At 45.3% G+C, this 16,236-nt stretch overlaps 1 protein-coding gene across 3 annotated transcripts in view; it reads right to left on the minus strand.

The window, feature by feature from the left end:
• Window positions 1-16,236, minus strand: part of CCDC18 (coiled-coil domain containing 18) — a 91,072-nt gene that overhangs the window by 34,590 nt on the left and 40,246 nt on the right. For all 3 annotated transcript variants that reach the window (XR_012231425.1, XM_073571435.1, XM_073571436.1), the window contains exons 10-19: window positions 14,988-15,085; window positions 14,797-14,912; window positions 13,893-14,113; window positions 9,722-9,832; window positions 7,806-7,937; window positions 6,931-7,065; window positions 6,368-6,445; window positions 6,113-6,229; window positions 4,888-5,055; window positions 3,154-3,296 (exon numbers count right to left, since the gene is read on the minus strand). Coding sequence is in view for 2 of the 3 variants with exons in the window: in XM_073571435.1 (XP_073427536.1) it covers window positions 3,154-3,296; window positions 4,888-5,055; window positions 6,113-6,229; window positions 6,368-6,445; window positions 6,931-7,065; window positions 7,806-7,937; window positions 9,722-9,832; window positions 13,893-14,113; window positions 14,797-14,912; window positions 14,988-15,085 (1,319 nt within the window). In the remaining variant the exon portion in view is untranslated. The remainder of the gene's footprint in view (window positions 1-3,153; window positions 3,297-4,887; window positions 5,056-6,112; window positions 6,230-6,367; window positions 6,446-6,930; window positions 7,066-7,805; window positions 7,938-9,721; window positions 9,833-13,892; window positions 14,114-14,796; window positions 14,913-14,987; window positions 15,086-16,236) is intronic.

Genomic DNA, 16,236 nt, shown 5'->3' on the forward strand with positions numbered 1-16,236 from the left:
GGAGGGACAGAGGGAAAAAACCTGTGCGGTGGGCTGGTAGTAAACTCGATTTTGTATCCTGAAGACACTATTTCCTTGACCCACTTGTCTTCTGTAATAGGCAGCCAGACCTGCTGAAAGAGTAGCAGTCGTCCGCCTACAAGTGGGGTGTCTTCCAGAGGGCATGAGTCAGGACGAGGGAAAAGTCTGAGGTTTTCCTCCTTTAGGTTTTGCCTGGCTTGCCTTTGATTGCCAGTTCCTGTCCCGCCTCTGTGCTGCACGTGTGTTGTCCCTGCGGGGGGAACGATTACGGTTTTGTGCTGGGTGTGAGACGGACCAGCCCGAAGAATTCCTAAAGGATCGGAAACGAGATTGATTACGCCTTTTAAACGTGCGTTTTGGTCTTAGTTGAGGGAGGGAAGTACTTTTGCCCCCGGTAGCATTGGATATCATTGTATCCAGCTTTTCACCGAAAAGACGGCCACTGAAGTACGGGAGATTTGTTAGGGACTTTTTTGAGGCCGCATCCGCTTTCCATTCTCTTAGCCAGAGAATACGCCGGATTGCAATGGCGTTTGATGCTATTCCCACTATTCCTCTTGCAGAGTCCAACGCTGCAAGGACCATGTAATCTGCCACCACTGCAATTTGCACCGCCTGGTCCGCCAGCTGAGGATTTGAAGCTTGAAGGCCCTTTTGCAATAGAGCAGCCCAAGCCATGATGGCCTTGGCTGCCCAAACTGAAGCAAATGCGGGAGCCAAAGAGGCACCTGCCTCTTCAAAGATTGAACGAGCCATGCGTTCGACTGGTCTGTCTGCCGTGTCCTTGAGGGTTGAACTGTCCGGCAGCGAGAGAAGCGTTTGTGCTGCCAGCCTAGAGACTGGAGGGTCCACTTCAGGCGGATCTGTCCAATCCTTGGTGTCTTTCTGTGGAAAGGGGTATTTTGCTTCCAAATACTTGCGATTGGCGAATTTTTTCTCAGGCTGCGAAAAATGCTTAGAAAGGATTTTTTGAAATTCCGGGTGTTTCTGAACACTTTCAAAGGAAATCTTGTGTTCTGGTGCTTCCGGGGTTGGATCTGAAATGTCCAGCACCCGAAGGATGGAAGAGACGATATCCTCAACTATCACGGTATTGCTAGGGGGACAAGGGAGCAAAGCGTTCTCTGTTTCGTTATCTGAATTGGAGTCACATATGCCCTCTGAGTCCTGCGCATCGCTTAGGAGCTCCCTAGCGGGCGAACTAGAGCGGAGGTTTCCCGTGGTCTGGGATCGTTGTGGAGATCCGCATTGTCCTTCTCTATCAGGGGACGGCCTCGGTGACCTGAGGCCACTGTGTCTTTCCCTGGAGGGGGAAGACCTATTGCTATGTGAGGACGCAGCTGAACGCAACCTGTGGATCTGCTTACGCCTCGAACTGTCGGAAGCATCCTGATCATGAGACCGGACGTCCCTTTGCTGGGTAACGTTCATAGCCGAGACATGACCCTGCAGAGCCTGCAGTAATGTGGAGGTCAGGTTATCTATAGACTGTGTCATAGACTGCGACATCGGAGTTGCCCATTCCGGCGCAGTAGCGGTCGCAGAAGCGTTGGTAGGGACTTCTTGGGGTTCTGCTCCGGTTTTTTGGGTACAGTCCCGGCAGTGAGGATACGTGCTGCCGCTGGGGAGAGTGACCTTGCAGGCTGCGCAGACTGCATAAAAGCAGTCTTGCCTGGTTCTTTTCTTTGAGCCCGACATAGTACCTAGGCTGATTAATAGAGGCCCTACAGGGGTATCTACGCAGAGGAAAAAGGAGTAGGAGAGCGCTATAGGTTATAGGAATTCACAGCCGAGTACAAAGAACCCAGCTGTGATCTTACCCCACCGGTGCTCCCCTTAGGTCCAGCGCTGATAAGCCCCACGTCCTGTGCCCCCCGGAGACTCTGTGCTGCCTTCCTCCAGGTGCAGCAAGATGGCCACCGGATTCTGAGGTGGAGAGGGAAGGGGGCGGAGAGCTGGAAAAGGGCGCGCTGGGCCATGTAAAAGCGCGCCCTTCCTGCCTCGATCCGCCCCTTCTATGACACCGCAGTGTCATTTTCGTCATCCGAGGGGGCGGGCCGGGGAAAAGGCGGCGGCTTCGGCTAGGCCGAAGTCGCGGTCTAAATTAGAGGCCTGATGCCCAGGAGGGCTCCAGAGCGGCGCGGTAGTCCGGGAGGGGGTCGGATTTGCACCGGACCCCCCCGGAATGGGCGACTGGCTAGCGGTGGGGGCAGCAGGGCTAGCGGTTCCTGTGTGGGGGGTCCCTGGAGCGCCATGGAGCCACTGCTGCTGCAGAGGCAGGGGCGCAGAAAGCCCTGTCTCTGCTGTGCCACGTCTGCCTGCACCCTCCCCCGGCCCCAGCAGGATCCCACAGCTGGTCTGGGGTCCCTGGTGCAGAATGCTGTCTGTACTCCGACCCTACCTGCGGCGTCTCAGCCTAATGCCCCCTGCGGGGGATTAGGGAGGGTGCGTCTGTCACCGTCAGGGGGTCTTCATCCTTGCCTCAACCCAGACCCTGAAGGGGGTTGGGGAAGGAGGGGGGGTCTCAACTCCGGACCAGTACCCGAGGGACTGGGGAAGGAACGACATGGGGAACCGCCATCTCCACTTCAACTGGGCACCCCTAAAAAGGGGGCCAAGGAAGGAGCCATGCCGGGAGTCTCGCTGGAGACCCACTTTTCTTCATCTGTTCCGACGAAAGGAAAAAAAGAAAAAAGGTGTGCCTCCTTGCGACACTAAGCAAAAACTGGAGAAGGCTGACGCCGCCCAGGGGTGTATACTGCAGAGGAGGAGCCAAAGTTAATCTTTTTCAGATTATGCATAGTGTCGCCTCCTAGTGGACAGCAGCATAACACCCACGGTTCTGTGTCCCCCAATAAGGCGACAGAGTAAAATCGGCAAGTCTTGAAAAACCTAAATGCTTTAATAAAAAAAAAAAAATATTGCGATTCTATCACCATTGTTTGCAGTTTTACTAAGTGGGGACCATAAAGAAAAATACTTTGGACTGATTAACCCTAATGTTTGCTCCTTTCTATTGCATGGTTCGCTACACTGCACACAATTTATATTCATGTGTTCACTGTATAGTTACAGCATCTGTTGTAACTTTCTGCACCTACGGAGGTAATAGTGCATGTACTTTGTACTTACCTAACCGTCTCACTGAACTCATGCACTTGATGAGTTTTGCGAGACAACTCCTTATTAGCAACCTGAAGCTTCTCCTCTGCGGCTTTCAGATCTACTAGGGAAGATGATCTTTGTTTCTCAAGTTCAAATTCTAATTTAGAGACCTACGGTAAAAGTGTAAGCTTTAATGAGGACACTATACTAGATTTATTCTGCTATATTACATACATATATTGTCAGAATAATGTTACTAGGTTAAGCACTAATTTTACCTTAAAGAAACTATGAAAAAAATATTACAGGAGTTATTGGTTAGCAGTTCATGAAGTTCATTTGGTGCAAGTATATCCAAAACACACACTGGTATTGCAGATAAATTATGAGATGCAATATTTCGGGGATTCAATCAAATCAGTGCTAGTCTGTACAAAAAAGAGTTGGGGTACTAATAAAAAGTTCCACTGCTTCAGTTATATAGAGGCCGATATGCAGTATACAGCAGCGGCCACTAAATACAAGGTTTACATACGACCGCTGCCAGAGGTGATAACAGCTGATCGGGGGGCATGCCTGGAAAGATATGCGTCACAGCAACATATGCTGTATTGTCTGTTGGCATTGCACTTTCTACTTGTTACGCACAACTGGGGCAGCTGCAATTATTGTATATGGTATACGTGGTTTTTTGACCAAGGTAAGGATGTATAATTTTGACTACTAGATGTGTTATACACTTAGATTTATTTTCAGGGTCACTTTCTCCTTTTTTCTTGTTGCACTATGCATAATCTCTTCCCGTTTTATTACGCTGATACCAATTCCCACTTTACTCTTACATGTAAAAGGGTTCTCCACTTTCAAAGATTATTGGTCTTAAAGCTTAAGGAGGGAAAAAAAACCCAAACAAAAACAAATTGAGCTTTTACTCAGCCTCCTTGGGTCCGACGCTGTCTCCCGCTACTGCTACAGACATTGGATACAGGCTGCAGCAGTAAAAACAGCGCTGCAGCCAATCAATGAGCTTACTAACTTGACAATGTAGATGGCAATAGCCACTGAGCTAAATGATTCACTGTAGCACTGCAGACAAGACATCAGGGCTGCAGCCTGTACACAATCATGGGAGCAGCGGTGAGAGGCACTGCTGTAACCTGGGAGGATGAGCAAAAGCTCAGTTTGGCATTTTCTTTTTTGCCTCCCTTTAGGGTATGTGCATACGTTGCGGATTCGTCTGCAGAATCCGCAGGTCAAAATGCCTACGTTTTACCTGCGGATTTAGCCTGCGTTTTTACACCTGCGAATTCCTAGAATAGAATAGGTGTAAAAATGCTGCGGAATCCGCACAGAGAATTGACATGCTGCGGAAAATAAACTGCTGCGTTTCCGCGCGTTTTTTTCAGCAGCATGTGCACAGCTGTATTTGTTTTCCATAGGATAACATGGTACTGTACATCCCTTGGAAAACGGCAGCGGATCTGTAGGGCCGATCTGCAGGGCCAAATCCGCAACGTGTGCACATACCCTAAGGGTGACAATACTTAAAATGGGGCCAACCCTTAAGTGCATGTGTATTAGTGTGCAGTACCTTTAACTATAAAACTGACTATTGGTGACAATTTAGTATTGCTGGAGGAGTTAAACAATAAAACTTAACACATCAATATAAAAATAACTTATTTTATTCAATTCTATGAAAGCAGATGGTGCATGAAAAATAAGTTAGACAAAAAGTTAAAGTTCAAACATATCTAGCACCTGTTTCTCCAGCTCTGCCTGCACGTCTTCCAGATCCCCAATCCGAGTAGTTGCCTGCTGTAACATATGCTGCTGCTGTTGCAGGGTTTGCTGTAGACGCACATTCTCGTCGGTGGTGTCATGAAGGCTTTGGCTTCTTAATTTAATTTCTTTTTGTAAGCACTGAACCTTTATAGACAAAGTGAATGTACAATGATTAACTGTGAAAATGCCACACTGTTCATCTTAGACAAGCCTGAAGTACTCAAATATACAGAGATCAGTACAGCACGGATCAAGCTCTCTTTAAGAAGATAGTACAGTAATTGGCGGAGAAAGCACTGGGTTGTAAGCCATCACTGAGCCTCACAATAGACTGGCACTTCCTCTCACTATTACAATGACTGACCTGATACTGATGGCCTAGTACTGGGATAAGCCATCAATATCGGATTGGTGCGATGTACAACTCTTGACACGCCTGCCGATCAGCTGTTGTAAGAAAAAACCCATATTTGTGCAAGCACTGAAGACCCTTTCTATTTACCTGGCAATAGGATTCTTCATGTCCGTTGTTTTTTTTTTTTTTTTAACCATTTTAGTAGTTGTAAAAAAATTATTCAGAATTAACTTAAAACAATTTTTTTTGTCCCCATTTTCTGAGACTCGGAACATTTATAATTTTTCTGTAGATGGATTTTTGTGCACTAAAATGAATTTTTTTTTTATAGATATCATTTTTGGATACATGTCAAATCGAACATGAAAAGGAAGTCAGATCAGCTGCAGCCTGGACTTCCTCTTCATGTTCGAATTGTCTGAAGGCAGAGACAGTGACGCCAGCGCTGATTGAGCGCCAGGGTAACATGGCACAACAACAGCGCGGGAGCCCCAGGAGAGCGAGTGCCGACACCGCGGGAATAGCGATGGCACAGGAGGCGAGTAGAAGCTTTATTATTTTATGGGGGCCAAACATTTGGATCAAGAAGGGGTTGTCTAAGTGGACAACCCCTTTTAAACTCTTATTGAGAGTATAGTTAAAGGGAACATGTCACCTGATTCACACTGCCCAAACTGTCGGCAGCATATATCAGAACCTGACTGCACGATTCCAAGTACACACTGGAGTGTTTCAGAGGAAAAATACTATAAAGAGCTTATCCCAAAAAGCTGCTAGTCATGATTGCAACCCAGTCATGGCAGCGATTGTAGATCTCCAAGCTGTCAATCATTTCATGATACTCACCTCTTCTGACCTTTTCTTTGTCTGATTTTCAAAACTTTCTCTGTTATCTTCCAGCTTCTGTAAATATATTCCCAGTTCTTCCTTACAAACTGCTAAAGCGGATTCCAGCTGTTTAACCTGGAAATTAAAATAAAAAAAGACAAAATATAACATGGAATAAGCTTGCTGGAACGTTAGTGTTGCCACAAGGAGCAGCAAGTCACACAGCGCACATGTATAGTGTAAACTACGTTCTATGGTTCACTTGTAGCTCACCTTCAGAGCTTCAATCTCTAAATGGTTCTCAAGTACTTTCATTCTGTCAGCTGCACCTGTTCTGTGACGTTCAAAATCCTATGCATAAAACATGATTAAAACAAAAAACAGAAAAGACAAAAGAGCAAATGAAAATACTTTAAACTGATCCGATGCCGTGAACGGTTACTGCCACAAGCATCAGAACTGGATCTATTCAATATACACTAAAATTCCTTTAATTCAGCATTATTAGAAATAATGTAAATGGGACATTTCCTGGATTATCAGCACGTGAAGGAAGAGTAAATAAAACATAACCAAGAAGGTCAAAAGAACCGTTCTTCAGACCAGGAACCTCAAACTGGGGTCACACTGTTAGGCCGGGATCACACATGCGAGAAACACGGCGAGTCTCGCATGTTAATACCCGGCACTCGGGAGCGGATGTGTGGCTCCATGTATTGCTATGCGGTCACACGCTCCGATCTGAGGGCCGGCGGCAGTGCCGGGTATTAACATGCGAGACTCGGCCTTGTTTCTCGCATGTGTGATCCCGGCCTTAAACTGAATAGGGACTATACCTTCTTTGCTTCCATCAGCTTGTTATCCAGAGACTCCAGCTGCTGTTGCTTTGATGCTGCGTCTTCTTGGAGTGAATGGATAGTAAATTCTTGTTCAGTCACTTCCAAGTTCTTCATCTCCAGCTGACATTTGAGCTTTAGGGGGTGAAATAGGAAATCACTGAAGATTAGACTGAATTACCCATGGTACATAGTTATTGGTTTACTGTAAAGTCTAGCGCACACACGAAATCTGCAATAATTAGCAGAAGACCTGCTGAGGAGGAGCCAACTTTTCTTCTTAGCGGCAGAAGCGTACACCCATAGTCTCCTGTGTCCCCATCCCAATGAAGCCACTGAGAAACATAACACACCGGAAGCCTCTGCAGAAGCAAGGCTGGGCAGAAACTTATACCGTGCTATGTACTATATTCATCTATCATGCAATACCATCACAGGGAGGTGTCTGACTCCAAATTTATTATGCAGCAGGATTACGACCATAAGCACACCGCCTATGTCATTAAAGAGGTTGGCCACCACTTTTCAGTTGATGACAATCAACATGTCATCGGTGGGGGATGCGGCAACTGGTACCCCTGACGATCAGCTGTTCCTGGCGGTGGCCAGAAGTTATTGAATAATGCCAAAACTCAGCAGCTCCATCAAAATGATAGTGGTCGCGGCTGGGTACTGCAGATCCACCTTTTATTCACTTGAATTTGCATCATAAAGAACAGGGTCTCATTGGGTGTTACTGGGAATTGATGGCTCTTTCTTTTGTATGGAAGCTGATAGGATAAGTGCTTTATTTGATAGTGGCAGGCAATTTTTAGCCTTCTAATTTCTTAAAGTGTTTACCCCTAACTTTGACAATACATTATAATTTATCTTACATGTTCCATCTGTTTCAGGAGTTCATTTTGCTGATCAAGATGCATATTTTTTGATTTTTCAAATGCCAAGAGCACTTCTTGGTGTTCTTTAGTAATATTTTCCTCCATATGACATATCCGAGCTTTGAAATCCTGGAAAAGGTAACAAATACATTACACGATCTAACAATGGCGCTATCCACACACAAGGGCTAGTATTGATTGGGCTAATTATGGGGTGAAAAGAGACAACCTCTAAGCACCATATATATTATTTTATATCAGCATATTTGGAGCTTCTAGTTCTCAAAAGGGTTCCCAATTTGCCCAATGAACAAAATGTATCACCTACCCACAATAGGACTGGTGATAAATGTATGACTGTGGAGGATTCAACTACTCGGGACCACAAAGAGGTCCCCTGTTCCCTGATATGAGCAGCGTTCACACATGTACACTACCACTCTACTCAAAGTCTATGAAACTGCCAAATGAGCTGTACTTCTGTACTTGGCCATCTTTTTAATTTGGAGAGGTAGTGTGCATGTGTGACCACCATTTCATTAAAATCAGGGACATGGGCCCCCATTACTGTAAATGGTGGTGTACAAGTAGTGTGAATCCTACTCTGTGTTAGGGTGCAGTCAGACGGCCATATAATACGGATGATGATTGCATCGCAATGCTCGGAGTGGCCGGCGGCTCTCCTGACCCGAGTGTGACAGCTCCCATAGAAATGCATGCTGTCACACTTGGAGCCGCCGGCCAGTCCGAGCACTGCGATTCGATCATTGTCAGTGTTATACGGCCGTCTGACTGCACCCTAAGAGTGATAAATACTGTGAGCAACTCAACCCCTGTTATTAGAAGACTAGATTATGGCCCGATGCTATCGTATTGGGAGGATGCGATAGCATCACACCTCTTGCCATCTTAACCCTCAACACACACTCCTCTCACCTTTCACCATCTCCACTCACTCTTTCACTCCACATACGACCCCTTCTCTCACTCCGTCTCTCATACTCACGCCGTCATCGCCGCTGCTCCACGATCCCCGACATCTTCTTCCGCCGGCACCATCCTGGATCCAGACGTTGTCCACGCCGGCGACATGTTCTTGCGGCGTCGCCATCTTGAGTATCGTGAAATCCCGCGATAGTCAAGATGGCGTCGCCGGAAGAACATGTCGCCGGCGTGGACGACGTCGGGATCCAAAATGGCGTCGACGAAATCCCGCAAGTTTTCGCCGACGCCATTTTGGATCCCGACGTCGTCCTCGCCGGCGACATGTTCTTGCGGCGACGACATCTTGACTATCGCGGGATTTCGCCGATCCAAAATGGCGTCGCCGCAAGAACATGTCGCCGGCGTGGACAACGTCGGGATCCAAAATGGCGTCGGCGAAATCTCGCGAGTTTTCGCCGACGCCATTTTGGATCCCGACGTCGTCCTCGCCGGCGACATGTTCTTGTGGCGACGCCATCTTGACTATCGCCGATCCAAAATGGCGTCGCCGCAAGAACATGTCGCCGGCGTGGAGGACGTCTGGATCCAGGATGGCGCCGGCGGAAGATGATGTCGGGGATCGTGGATCAGCGGCGATGACGGCGTGAGTATGAGAGACGGAGTGAGAGAAAGGGTCGTATGTGGAGTGAAAGAGTGAGTGGACGTGAGTGGAGATGGTGAAAGGTGAGTGGAGTGTGTGTGTTGAGGGTTGACATGGAAAGAGGTGTGCGGTGACGTCACCGGTTACAACTGGACGGAAGTTGTTACAACCGGAAGTTGCTTAGGGCACTTATTATTATAGATTAAGTTATGCTCCGTGTCAAATTACCAGCAGTTAGAGCTCCTGAAGGCACAAAATTAGGAATTTTTTGTTTACATTCCCGATTTCCTCTACAATTTTACAAGACTAAATTTACATAAATGATTACCATTAGTTCCTCTTCCAGCCTGGCGTTCCTAGCTGCTGCACACGAGTAAGCCTCGGTCTTCTCGTCTAATAATTTCTGGAGAGAGCCAATCTTCAAAGATTTCTTTGTCATCTGTTAATAAAATTGGTATAAAGCAGGGGTGGGGAATTTTTTTTCTGCCAAGAGCCATTTGGATATTTATACCATCCTTCGGGGGCCGTACAAACTATGCCCACAAAGTACATCCAGACTGTGGCACTTGTGTTAGGATGTAATCTTTCATTGCATGCCCTTCAGTGTTCATTAGTGAACACTGCGTGTGTGTGCTAACAGAGCAAGAAGAAATTAATGAGTTTGTGGCAATCAAAATACGGCTACCTGCCAAAGCACTGCGGTCCCTGAGAATCTGCCCGAAGGCCTGATAAAAGGTCGTCGAGGGCCGGAAATGGCCCTGGGGCCTGAGGTTCCCCATCCCTGGTATAAAGAATCGCTCTATTTCTGGATAGAATCTTAAACTTTACATCCTATATGTAAAAGGTGATATGAATGTACTATAACGGGGCATACACTAGGTAGACACAAGTACTGGTACACCCATATATTAGTCCTACAGGAGCTTTTCGGGCCTCCCATTCTAAATCTATAGACATTAACATGGAGTTGGTCCATTTGAAGCAATAACAGCTCCTGCTCTTCTGGGAAGGATTTTATACAATATTTTGGAGGTGCCTGTGGGAATTTCTGCCCATTTATCCTGAAGACCATTTGTCAGGATAAAAGGGGTTTTCTCATCGTCTATCTTCAGAAGCCCAGTACTTCTTAGCTGGTTGGGGGGCTATGCGCTCATGAAGATTGACAGCTCAATCCGACCAGCTTCAGAATAGCACTTACAAACGCGCACCCGTAGCCTAGGAAAGTGGCCACTTCTCAGACTGCAGCAGTAGCCGGTAACCAGGAAATGAGCAGTAAACTATAGAATCCATAGCACCTCCATTCTTAAGAACGGTGAGGTTTTCTAAGAAACAGTAGATCATTAAATTGAGTTTACAATCAAGATGTAATAACGAGATGAGACAATCCCTTTAACAGATGTTCATGCATTACACTTTGGATATGTCATAAATGTCACTGATGATAAAAGGTTTAGGATTTTTGTTCACACTCGTGTCAAGCCCTATAATGATATCGCAAACTGACAGGTACGATGGGTAAAGTTTTTTTGGACTAATAGAAGGGATACAGTGGCTTGCAAAAGCATTCACCCCCTTGACTTTTTACCTATTTTGTTACATTACAACCTGTGTTTAAATATTTTTGCAATCTCATTTGTGTGATGCATCAGAAATAAATAGTCAAAGTTGGTGAAGTGAGAAAAATATAGGGATAAATTAAATTTATGGAATCAAATAAGTTAAAATTGGCATGTGCATATGTATTCACCCCTTTTGCGATGAAGTCCCTAAAAATGTCTTGTGCAAGCAACTACCTTCATAAGTCACATGGTTAGTGAAATGAAGTCCACCTATGTGCAATCTAAGGCTATGTGCACACGCTGCGGATTCACCAGCAGATTTTTCCGTGCGGATCCGCAGGTAAAGTGACCTGCGGTTTTCCTGCAGATTGGCCAGCGGTTTTCCCCTGCGGTTTGACACCTGGACAATGGAATAGGTGTCAAACCACAGCGGAATCCGCAGAAAGAATTGACATGTCAATTCTTTCTGCGAATTTAAAACCGTAGCTTTTCCGCAGTGAAAAAACCTCAGCATGTGCACAGCAGAATGTAAGTCACATAGACTTACATGGTACTGGACACTGTCTGCGGAAGTGCTGCGGATCCGCAGGGCCAAATCCGCTGCGGATCCGCAGCAGAATCCGCAGCGTGTGCACATACCCTAAGTGTCACATGTCTGTCAGTATAGGCACGTTACCTTTACTGAAAGACCACAGAGGCTGCAACACGAAGAAAGAGGCACCACTAACCACACAACACCAAGAAAACCAAGAAGATCTCCAAACAAGTCAAGGACAACATTGTTGAGAAGTACAAGTCAGTGTTGGGTTTTACAAAACAATATCCCAATCTCTGATGACCCTGCGGAGAACCATCAAAACCACTGTCATCAAATGGGAAAAACATGGTACCACAACAAACCTGCCAAGAGAGGGCCGCCCACCAAAACTCTCAGCCCAGGCAAGGAGGGCATTAATCAGAGAGGCAGCACAAGAGCCAAAGTAACCCTGAAGGAACTGCAGAGTTCCCAAACAGAGACTGGAGTATCTGCCATTCAACCGCAATAATCCACACACTCCATAGAGGTGGCCTTTATGGAAGAGTGAGCAGAAGAAAAGCCTTTACTTACTCACATTGTAAGGCTCATTTTGAGCAAGACTGTGGAGTTGGTAAGCCAAACCTCCGACTTCTCAATTTCCTTGACTCCCGACTCCAAACTCAAAGCCCTGTCTCACTACTAAAAGCCGATATCCTGAGATCAGGAACAGAACAGACATTGATAGGACATTTAATAACTTTTCCAAAATTATTATGAACAAATTTCCAGCACATCCTGCATTTTACTACTGTACCCAATTTATTATATATTTTAGGTATTTTTATACCGACTCACTCCAACAAAGTGGCCACTGACTCCTTCTCCACAACTCCGACTCCACAGCCCTGGTTTTGCAATTTTCCCAAAGGACATGTGGGAGACTCCCCAAAAGTATGGAGGAACGTGCTGTGATGAGATGAGACCAAAATTGAATTTTATGGACACCAAGGTAAATGCTTTGTCTGGTGCCAAACCAACACAGCTCATCGCCCCAAGAACACCATCACCACAGTGAAACATGGTGGTGGTAGCATCATGCTCTGGTGATGTTTTTCGGCAGCAGTGACAGGGAAAATGGTCCGAGTTTAGGGAAGAAGGATGGTGCAAAATACAGGAATATTCTAGAACAAAACCTGTTTCAGTCTGCCAGTGATTTGAGAGTGGGATGCAGGTTCACCCTCCAACAAGACAATGACCCAAACCATACTGCTAAAGCAACACTAGAGTGGTTTAATGGGAAATCTGTAAATGGAAACAGTAGAAATAGGGAAACACACTGGCACTCCTGAAAATCGGGTAGCTTGAAGCTGCTGGCATCAGAGTAGGATCCGTGCAAATTCCTGTATTGATTGTATATATGCTGGATTATATAAGTACTAAAAGTACTGTAGTGCTGCGCTACAAGCATACACCAGGTGGCAAGCCGATAGTAAATAGAAAATATAAAGGTGATTGAACTTACTCTTGGTCGGTGAACAAAGTAGCTGCCCCGAGGGTTCGGTGCTGAGCAACCTCCTTGCGAAGAGCCCTGGGAGCATCCCCCCTTGTGCATGTGGAGATGCAGGTGGTAAGTTCCGGCTGGAAGCGCCGCCAAAGCAATAGCCGGAACTTACTGCCTGCATCTCCACATGCACGAGGGGGGCCCTAGCAAATGGGGGACGCTCCCAGGGCTCTCCGCAAGGAGGTTGCTCAGCACCGAACCCTCGGGGCAGCTACTTTGTTCAACGAACACTAGTAAGTTCAATCACCTATATACTCTCCATTTACTATGGGCTTGCCACCTGGTGTATGCTGATAGTGCGGCACTACAGTACTTTTAGTACTTATATAATCCAGCATATAGGAAATCTGTAAATGTTTTGGAGTGGTTTTCCACTATAATGACACGGATGACAACTTCAATATCAGATCAATGCAATTCTGCAGTTCATGGGACCAGCTACTGAACCGGGAACAGAGCTTATCAACAGTACCTGGGAGCGGCTACTAAACAGTGTACGGAGCTGATCAACAGTACTCAGGAGCAACTACTAAAAATTGCACAGAGCTCATCTGCAGTACATGACAGCGGCTATAAAATAGTTTCCGCAACTGAGGTGGACAGTTTTTATTGGACAGCTGTTGGAGCTACTAACAGCTGATCACAATGGGGGGCCAGGTGCTAGATCCCCAGAGATCTGATATCATCAATATAGTAGTCAAAAACCCTTTTAATAATTTATCAGAAAAGGTTGACAATCTAAAATGCAATGGCAAGGAAGATGCAAGCAATCTTATGTCCTACTAATGGTTACACAAGCACCCAGACGTGGCAGACTGCAGAGTATAACGCGACAACACACATTTTCCACATCTGCACTCACTTCTTGTTCAAGCTTGGTTGTTTTTGAAGCTTTCTCCAATAACTCGTCCTGGATGAGCTGGAATTGGCGGGTTCTCTGAGCCATGGAGAGCTTGGCGTTTGCCGTGTCAGCTTGAGCTTTACTGAGTTTTCGCTTCAGTTCCTTCACTGTGTCATTCAGCCTTTCATTCTCTTCTTGTAACTGTTTGCTCACCGTCTCCAGATGCCGGCATTTTTCTGCTTCTGTAATGTAAATTGAATATTAATACACTGCCATGGAAGTTATCAAAATCAAAATTACACTCACTACCGAATATTGGCAAATGAGAAAAATAAAAGGATTATGATGGGATTAACTGAAACAGGAAAGGGCATTTTGTTTTTTCCCCCCCACAATGTTATTGCAATTAAAAATTCAGACATAAGAGACTATATATATTACAAAAAAGCCAAACCTTTCTCCCAAAGTATCATAAAAACACACATATATATATATATATATATATATATATATATATATATATATATATATATATATATATATATTTATTTTTTTGTCAGGGCTGCATCGTAGTTGAACTGATGGGAGATGGTGCACCAGTGCATAAGCAATCATGCCATTTAAATGCCGCAGTCAGTGACTGTCAACTAAATGGTTAACAGCAGCGATTGGAGCGTGCTCAGTCACTGTAGTTACAAGCAGCTGTCGGCTGTGTAACTGAGGCATCTACCTGGCATGAAACAGGCTCAACTTCTGATCCTGCGCCATACACACCGCTGCGACCAGTGATGAAAATGTAAGCCTCGGGTGGTTAAGGCGTTGAAGCCAATTCTTATGATATGAAATACCAGACATTGCCAAAGGACAAGAATGGCACTGATAATGTAAAAAAAATACATATTTTTTGTTCAAATCCCGCACTGACCTGACTGTTGTAACGTTAATTTTACTGGTTCGGTGTCCAGTGTGTGACTATTTATTGCACTAAGAAATTTAGCGCTAAGTTCTTGATTTTCAGCTTCTTTCTTGGATAATTCCGCCCTAGAAAGATAGATAAATATCTGAATAATTGAACCACAGTAAGCTCCATAAACGTACACATCCATATGTACAGACCTCAGTTCTGTGATGAGCAATTTGAAGTCATCAGGATCTACATTTTTTAGGTTTTCTGAAGTTGGATTTCTTAGATGTTCAATATCTAAAAATCCGTCCTGTAACATAAAATGTATTTTTAGAGTGTAACGGTGTGTTCAAGTAACTTTTCAGAATAAGCTGTCCTGTGTGTGTACATGAGGAAAGAGGATTGCTCTCTGTGGGAAAAGCAAAAGGATAACCTTGTAGTTCTGACAACTTTTAATGGCTAATAAACTAATAAAAATAAAATAAATGTTGTTACAAAGAAAGCTTTCAAGAATTCTTAGGTCTCTACATCAGCCATGGTATAAGAAAGTATCTGATGAAGCACAAATATATATATTTAAAAAAAACAGCAGAGACATGACAAAGTAAATATACATTTAAATAAACAAACTGCGCTTAGAGAGTAAATCCTAAATTAGATTAAGTTTAGTGGTGTGAAAGTTTTAGGCTGAGTTCACACGAAGCGTTTTTTTTCGCATTGGTTTTAAACACGCGATTTTGCCGCGAAAAATAAGCATCCCATGCATTCCTATGGGATTCCGCAATGCTGTGCTAATGCTGCGTTTTTCTCCGCGGCATAATCGCTTCGCGGTAAAAAACGCAGCATGCTCATTAATTTAGCGGAATCTCGGCGATCCTGCACCCATATGAATGCAATGTTCTGCTTACTTTCTGCATGTGGCTGTGCACACCATGCGAAAAGTAAGCAGAACATTTGCGGATGGTACCCACGGTCCGGAGGAGAGGAGACTGTCCTCTGGGCACCATATCCCTGTAAAAAATAGAATTTAAAATAAAAAATATTGTTATTCTTACCTTCCGACGTCCCGCGCAGCCTTCCCGCCTCTCTCCACGCTCCCGGTCCCAGTAATCCTTTGCGAGAATGACTGCGATGGCGTCCGTTCTCGTGGGATCGCGGTCATTCTCGCAAAGGATTACAGGGACCGGGAGCGTGGAGAGAGGCGGGAAGGCTGCGCGGGACGTCGGAAGGTAAGAATAACAATATTTTTTACATCCTATCTTTTACTACTGAGGCTGTATAGGCAAAAGCTAAACACCCAGAGAAAAGGTGAATCTGCTGTAGCTCGGCAGACAGAGAAGTCAACCACAAAGCATAGGCTCAAGGGTTCAGATGCATGACAACCCCTTTAAGAAACAAGTGATAACAGCATTGCATAGCAATGCCCCTAAATTATGCTGCTCTCCGATGGGGTAGGAAAAA

Source organism: Dendrobates tinctorius, unplaced genomic scaffold, assembly GCF_039654945.1.
Source record: "Dendrobates tinctorius isolate UK_male_01 unplaced genomic scaffold, ASM3965494v1 ptg000029l, whole genome shotgun sequence".
NCBI lineage: Eukaryota > Metazoa > Chordata > Amphibia > Anura > Dendrobatidae > Dendrobates > Dendrobates tinctorius.